The 8,230-nt window shown below is 36.8% G+C and overlaps 1 protein-coding gene across 2 annotated transcripts in view; it reads right to left on the bottom strand.

Annotated features, from left to right (window-relative positions):
* Window positions 1–5,676: 5,676 nt before the first annotated feature.
* LOC100711723 (coiled-coil domain-containing protein 106) overlaps window positions 5,677–8,230 on the bottom strand; it is a 2,571-nt gene continuing 17 nt past the window's right edge. The window contains exons 1-4 of one of the 2 annotated variants that reach the window (XM_019367180.2): window positions 8,019–8,230; window positions 7,469–7,627; window positions 6,625–6,825; window positions 5,677–6,432 (exon numbers count right to left, since the gene is read on the bottom strand). The exon at window positions 8,019–8,230 is cut by the window's right edge and continues 17 nt beyond it. In XM_019367180.2, the coding sequence (XP_019222725.1) occupies window positions 6,089–6,432; window positions 6,625–6,825; window positions 7,469–7,627; window positions 8,019–8,154 (840 nt within the window). In that variant the 5' untranslated portion in view covers window positions 8,155–8,230 and the 3' untranslated portion in view covers window positions 5,677–6,088. The remainder of the gene's footprint in view (window positions 6,433–6,624; window positions 6,826–7,468; window positions 7,628–8,018) is intronic. The other variant, XM_019367181.2, reaches the window with a different exon arrangement.

Here is an 8,230-nt window from a genome sequence, read left to right on the forward strand (position 1 = left end):
AATAATATTGGGGAATAACAAGGGTGGTGATGTGGAGAAAATTGTTTTATCTCTGCTACACGGTGGCATTGTTTTTCCAGGTAATATTATAAGTTTCAGTATTAGCTCACCACTGTGGGATATTTAGTCAGGTGATAATTACTGCCGCAGTCACCAAGCGACACATGTGGGAATTAAAAGCAAGCCAGGACAAAAAAAAAAAAAAAAATCATAAATTTGTAGTCTAGTTCTGCACTGATGTCAGGTGCTTTATTTGAGCACAGTGGAGCCATGAATTTAAATTTTATGAATATTAACTTCAAGAGACCTCACTGACAGCACGCTGATCAAAGTAAAGACATGAATATTAAGTCAAAGGAACACAAAATGGTTCTGGTGGTTCTGCGCCGTGATGGGGAAGCTTCTTGAGCCTTATGGAGAATTATTCATCACTTCTGGAAATCATCCACATTTTTCTGAGCAATCCAATCTATAACCATTAGTGGTTTGATTTGCGATGACGACAACCATTTCTACACATTTCTCACCCAGCAGATAGCAAGGCAATAAAGTGGTATGCAACATACTGCACGTACAGCAACTATAATCCTGGAAGTGGACTTAAAGGGAAGCCATAATTCTAGGTTTTACACTGAATTGAATTTGCAGAATCAATATCTAACTGAGATAAGGATTGACTTTGCACTGCAGGTGATGACCAGGCCATAAGTCATACCAGAAAGGAGCTAAACAAATATTGTGCTATTCTATATGTATTGTGCTCTATGTCGTAGCATGAAACCTAATCTTACAGTTTAGGCTTTGTGTGAGAGGCCTTGAGATTGCTGTGATTTCATCTTTTCCCTGCACAAAACAGTACAATGCGAATGCTGAGACAAGGATGAATGACCTAATCTCATTTTATTTTAAAAGGTTAGCCTTTTCTCCATCTCTTGGGCCCCTGGCCAGCTCTGGACCACCAGGTGTCCCAGCTCCCCTTTCAAAGACAGGCAATGTGGCCTATTTTGCAAGACATTTAGAAATGTCACAGTCATTAACAGCAGAAAACCCTAACCTAACCTATCTTCTTTGGGGTGGGGAAAGAGAGGCTGGCATGCATGAAGTGATATTATAGCTTTTATGGTACATTATTCAACAAATTCTTAATCTAGAATCCTGTAATTCATCTATAACAACCATTATAAGCCACCTTTACACAGCATAAGCCATCAAATCTAGCTTGGATAACACTATAATTTGGCACAAGCAAGATTTACTTAGTGTTTTGGCAGAGGGCCAGTCTCAACCTATTTTTTGCAGGAGAATTCAATTTGGAATTATGCCACTTGTGAACACTGCCTGTGATTTACTGTGTCCTTCCCTGAGGTGCATGTATGAACACGGTGATTTATACCTGCAAATGGTTTGCTGGTGACACATTTCTGACTGTGATTTTGTGCGATAATGCTTATGTCTCAGTTTGCTTTTGAAAGGTAAACAAAAATATTGGCCAACAACTACATTGTCTCTAGGTGGTAAAACTGCTATTTAGGTAGGGTGACAAAACCATCAAGCTTAACATGTGACAGTGTTTTACTTAAGGTAGTTAGGATATAATTTCATGCTTCAGGATGCAAGTATTATGTGTGGTGTGAGGCATGTATGCATTCAGGTCATAGCTACGACAAACGGACCGAAGTGACATATCCATTATGTCTGTCTGAGGCAGGGAAATGACCTTTGAAATCCATTCTGTTTCTGCACACGGATTAGAAGAGGGATCATAAACTCGTCCTTTTATCACAAATGGCCCTTTTTTGAGGTCTCAAAAACATAAGTAATTAGCAAAAAAAGCAAAATTTGCATTGCAATATGCCCATTATCATGCCTCAAATAACTACTTTTGCCAGTGACTGTTTTCCATTTCATAGATATGCATGGGTCTAAATCACATTCTATTCAGAGGAATGTGAGGGACAATTCAGACCTAATGTGCATGCCGGGAAGAATAAAACCGATCAAAGTGAAACAGTCAAATCTCTGCATGAGGCTGCAGCGTGCATATGCTAAATCAAATAAATGTAAGTGAAATGTTGTGTAGCCCTGAAAATAGTTGAACTTTTTCATTTGCAACCTCAAATTCACCATTTAACAGCCAGAGTTTCTTGATAAATTAGATCCCTGGTGAGGTTTAAATATGGAGCATATTAAAAGGGAATTTCAACAATAATATTTTGTATGTGAACTTGGCTTGAGGTTTCACCACCAATTAAGAGGGGAAAAAAAAGAATAAGCCAATGCAGGGATTTGCTGCATTTAATCAGATGATTTGAAGAGCTGGTTGTTTTGAGTCACAGCAGCAAAGCAAAGAGGTAATTTGACTAGACACACATAGGGCATACTAATGACTGCCTGCGCTTCATTACTCCAGCCAGGGACTACAGTGTTGAAAAGGGTATTACTGAACAGATCTTTCCATCATTCTACCTTTTGTGTGACTTGAGCTCCCTCCTGCATTGACTTTCTCTTAAGTTTGGTGTGTAATATTGCTTTCAAATACCTGAAGCCATGCAAATCTGATTCCTCAATTCTGAGAATGCCATTTCAATGTCATTACTACTGCCTTCCCATTTCATTTACCAAGCCCTGAGTCGACAGTGATACGCTGGAACGAGAGTCCCTGCCGCTGAAGAGATGGAGATAACAGGATGATTCATAGTCTTTCAAAAGAGGTCACAGCTTCCTGTGCTTTTACGACAGGAATTTGGGATTCCCTCTGTGCACACAGTGGAGGGCAGCAAGCCACACATCCCAGTTGGCATACTCAATTAGTTGTGGTGTGGATAAGAAGCAAACACCTCACAACTCATTTTGATGAACTCTTTTAAAGTGTTTATATATTTTTTAAATCTTTTAAATGCTCAGAGATCAATAACCTATAATATTAGATGTGTATTAATAGTGAGAACACCAAATATTAGTAAATGCTTTTAACACAAATCTTTCTCGTGTCTATATTAAGAAGGACCTGAAGCAGATAAAAGCAGTAAAAAAAGACATGAGTGTGAAGGCGTACTGCCCAAATAGAAGTGGAAATTCACTTCCTATGAAACAAGGAGATGTGAAGGTTAAATGCAAGCTCTTTCCTCCATCCTCCCTGTTTCTAATTACTGAGCAAGAGCGTGAGAGGGCCGCGCTACTGATTGCAGCTGCCTGGTGACTGCAGCAGACACCAAATCTTCTCAGCTGTCTATTATAATGAAAGTGACCAGGCCCTCTGGCACTCAGTATTTCTGAAGGAAGAATAGGGCTTTGTGGTGGCTCTAAGTTTAGACTGAATTAAACACTGTCTTGATTCTTAGATCACAGCCGAAGCCATCCAGGTGTATTGTCATGTTGACAGTGTGTAAATGTGTAGGAGTTGGATGTGGCTGTGCTTATGCGCTTCATGACACTCGTGATAAAAAGACAGTGTTGTTAATTAAAGGTCTGCTTTAATGAGACCATCACTGCTTGCAGCCTACGCAGTCATGTACTAGATAAATAGCGTGATCTCTAAAGTCCTCACCAATGAAAGTTTCCAGCCATCCATCCATTTTCTTTAGCTTATCCAATTCAGGGTCATGGCTGGAGTTACATTAAAGAAAATGTGTTTTTATTGGTTTGTCACTGAAGAGCAGTGATACTTTACACCACACATGTCATACCTTGCTGTGCTGTAACAGAGGGCCACTGATGATACTGAGAAATGTAGTTTTTTTTTTTTTTTTTGATTGAGAGGAGAACTATACACTTTTGAAACTTCTTTAATATCTTTGTGATTAAACTCGCATTTTTAATCACACTATCAAAGCAAATCAACCCAACAGAGCCACTTCATATATTTCCCTGTCTTCAAATACACAAAACTATTCTTAAAGGAGGAATTTCAAAGGCAATTCCTGATAAAAGCTTGAAGATACAGATATCAATCTGATGTGTTAAAACTCAATCAGATAAACTGATGCACAAAGTTTTTCAATAGATGTAATCAGTCCCTAACTCTTCAAATTTTCACTACATTAAGTCTGCTTGGGATACTGTGACACCACACACAGTTTACTTCGAAGCACTGGGTATCTGTACGCCATGGGAAATGTGACTTTTTCTTTGAAGTGTTCCTTGAATTATGAAACGCGTGATTCATAATTCACCGTTTTCATGTTCACTCCTTGTTTTAAGCCTCTCATTTTTTGTTTAATTTAACAATTTAATTGAAAAATATTAAAGGACTATTAAAGGATAACACCTTGCAACGTAGGTCATTGCCTTTCCTTTGAGCTTCAGGCACTCCTGGATTCATATCAGTGCTAAATAGGGTCTATCATATTAACAATCCTCCCTTCACTGCATTATTAGATCACTTTCAATAGTTCATTTGTGGCATCTGGACCTGGCACTTTGCAATAAGCTCAACTAGCATATATACTGCCTCCATCACCATATTAGACATTTTCACACAGTCCAACAAATGGTTTACTTTAGAGCAAGCTTTCTTGTGAATTAGACCAAGTATCTTTCTGTAGGGATGTTTTATTTCCAAGTCCCTCTTCAAACAGCATAGCACCACGTTGGCATGTGCACAAGTGGTTAGTTGTGGTTCTCGCCACGCAACAAATTTATCCACCTTCCGCCAACTCACAGATTTTGTCATCTTCCATGGAATCATTCAGTGCATTTGATGTGTAACGCGGAAATAATTCCAGCCATCTGGCAGCTAACTGTAACAGTTTTTTTTGTTTTTTTCTTGAGGTATAGACTTTGTATTGGTTGCAGCTGTATATTCAAATACTAAGACATGGATGACAAAAATCACAAGGCACACCTGGACCTTGCTGACAGCACATCATTAAGGAATTATTTCTTTGAATCATATAAGAACTCACTTCCTTTTGGTAAAAACTGTTATAATAATAAAAGCGGTACCACTTTACAATAAGTCTCCCCTTATAGATGGCTAATAAATAGTTTATAGCTATGTTATTAATTAATCTGTAAATGCTTTATAAACCATTGTTAATGGTTTATGATGCATTAGTTAAGGGTGAGAAAGAGAAAAACCTGACCGGTTTCTTGCCAAATAGTGAGCCAAATGTGTTCACCTATATATTTCATCTAGAGTTGCTATATTAAACATTTCAGACTAAGTTACTATCTTGTAAGCACAATCAGCATTTGTAAACATATTTTTTAGTATATAATATTGTACTTCATAAATGCATTATAAATATCCACAACTATAAATCAGAGCTTTGTTGTAAAGTGTAAAGTATAAAACCACTTATTAATGACTAATAAACATTTATAAATGCCAGATGGGAGCCTTATTGTAAAGTGTAAAGCACAAACCCATTTATTAATGACTAATGAACATGTATAAATGCTAGATGGGAGCCTTATTGTAAAGTGTAAAGCATAACACCATTTATTAATGACTAATGAACATGTATAAATGCTAGATGGGAGCCTTATTGTAAAGTGTAAAGCGTAAACCCATTTATTAATGACTACTAAACATTTATAAAATGGTAAATGGCCTGTATTTATCGAACCGGCAACCTTCCGATTGCAAGGCGAACTCCCAACTCTTGAGCCACGATCGCCCGCACAAACAAATAAACACAAAAGAGAGCCTTGTTGTAAAGTTTAAAACATGTCAACATTTATTTATGACCAACAAACATTTGTAAGTATTACTGGGCCTTACTATAAAAAGCATAAAGCACCAACAGTTATTTAACATTGCTAAATTTATATACAAGCCTTTTAAAGATAGCTAAAACTATATTAAGGAAACAAATCCCATCCCTAAATTCACCACTGGCATAGGAAAATTATAATAATTATAATATAATAAATTAATATACCTTAACTGAAACTGCACAGCTGTATTATTTACTCTACACACATTTATACAAATCAAAACATAAAAAAAAACAATAAAATAAACTAACCTAACAGGTAAATCTCTTAGTTGTGTGGAAACTCAACACATACATGAACAGATCTTTGAAAAACGGTTGGTTTTGCACATCTTTTCTTCAGTTCAATATGCTCAAAACAAACAAAATCACTTAGAACAAATTAGGGTTTCAGACAGATTTCCCTCTTCGAATTGAAGCAAAGTACCAGCGGCCTTCATACTTTCTATTTTGTTTTTTACTTCATCACTGCCTTGAATTGCAGCCTCACATCGCTTAGCAAAAGCTAGTACCGTCTCTCCACTAGACCTGTTGGACAATAGCTCCTGGTAAACATTGGGGACCGCAATAGCAAGCTCTCCAACTGATGAAGTGGACACAACAGTGTTCCTGTCGAGCCCATGCTTCTGAGAAGCTTTGGTCATGGTCTTCGTCCTTGGAAATGTCTTGAGGGGGGATTTGTATCGCTGCACAATGTCATTTGGCGTTTGAACTAAAAATGAAAACAAAGCAAATAATTAGAAAAGCAAATGCTCAAAGCATAGACAGATAGATAGATATGTATATATGACGTAGCAAACACAGAGTAGTTTTTAGAAAAAATTAAAATCATAATACTATGTTTTATGTCACATTTATAGTATCCTCTTCTGTACAATCTTCTCTTCCAAAATCTTTTGCTCACCATGCTGCCGGAGCTTCTTCTGCTCCTTCTTGGGTTTCTTGGCTCTTGAATGCTTTTTCTTGTATTTCTGCTTTCGCTTCTTTGGGAATGAAGATGAGGATGACCACACAGACGATACAGATGAAAATGTGGAAGATGAATCTGAGTTTTCAGAAGCCTTCAAGGAAAATGGATCATTGAATGGTTGGTCTTTAGGTTGCTCTGCAGGATGCAAACAACAAAATGGCTGGTTTTAGAAACAAGATATTTGACACCACTCAGATTACACTGAGTGACAAAGATGTGCAGAGTAGCTGCTACTTCAAAGTCCCCCTGTTTTTCAATTACACAACTGATGATTTAGTCAGCTTGTGTGCTTAAAGAGAATGCGGATGCTGTTAAAGAAAATCGTCATGTGAATAGAGTATATCTCTCTCTATGTGTATATATATATATATATATATATATATATATATATATATATATATATATACATACACACACACATACACACACATATATATATATATATACATACATACATACATACATACATATACACACACACACGCGTATAAAACGTATATTAATTCTGATTTTAAGGCTGTTACATTACTAGTTCAAGTTGGAGCTATGATCTTATGAACTATGAAAATGAATCAATCAAGTTAGACCTGGCTGAACTGAATTTGGAACTAGATCTCTTTAGAAATGAACTGGCTCAATACTTAAAGTTAACTGACTAAAATATTTTAATCAACACAATGACATTAAGGGAACTTCACTGGGATTTATAAATTATCTAATGTTTATCTGAAGACTTTAAAATAAAAATAATGCTTATGGAACAAGTCTAATTTCATACTTGTAAAGGATGAAAGCTGTCTTCGTAGGAAATCTCTCTCTCCTTCCAGTTCTTCAATTCTCATCTTTTGCCACTCCAGTTTCTCCTTAAGAAAAGTCACTTCCTCTTGCTCCTTGTTAAGAAGTGCAGTTGCAGTAGGGGCAAGATTAGAAGAAGAATCTATAAAACAAACAATTATTAAATTACAATACTAAAATAATTTCTAATCTAAACTTGGGAAACTCAAATAAAATCTTGATTAAAAATGGTTACAACTTGAAATTATAAAAAGCCACTTTGTGAAAAAGTTTTGATATATCCACCTATGGTGATTTAGACATTTCTAAAGCAAGGCAAATAATCCTTATGTGTACTACCTTACTGGGGTGTTTAATATAAATCTATTGATGCACATAAACAAAATATTAAAAACTAAAAATATACAACAGAGTGATATCAAACGTTTGGAATAATCAATAGTATTAGAGCTATTCACGTGTTACCCGATGTTAATTAGCCACTGTAGCTAGCAGCCAAATGGCTCGGTAGCTAGCATTACAACGTTACTCACCGTCATGTTTAACTGCTGACGCCGTTAGCTTAGTGCAATCTAGCCCATCCAGTCTGTGCTCTTTGTATCTCTTCGAACGTGTGCTGACTGTGTAGGTTGCAGAGGCACACAAAGTTTTATCTTCTGCTCCATCCATGGCGCAGCAACTTCCACGAACGACTTCAGTGTGTCTGTTCGTGCCCCTTGACCTGGTGGCCGCGCTCTGATAGGAG

The sequence above is a fragment of the Oreochromis niloticus genome, linkage group LG14, assembly GCF_001858045.2.
Source record: "Oreochromis niloticus isolate F11D_XX linkage group LG14, O_niloticus_UMD_NMBU, whole genome shotgun sequence".
NCBI classification, from domain to species: Eukaryota; Metazoa; Chordata; class Actinopteri; order Cichliformes; family Cichlidae; genus Oreochromis; species Oreochromis niloticus.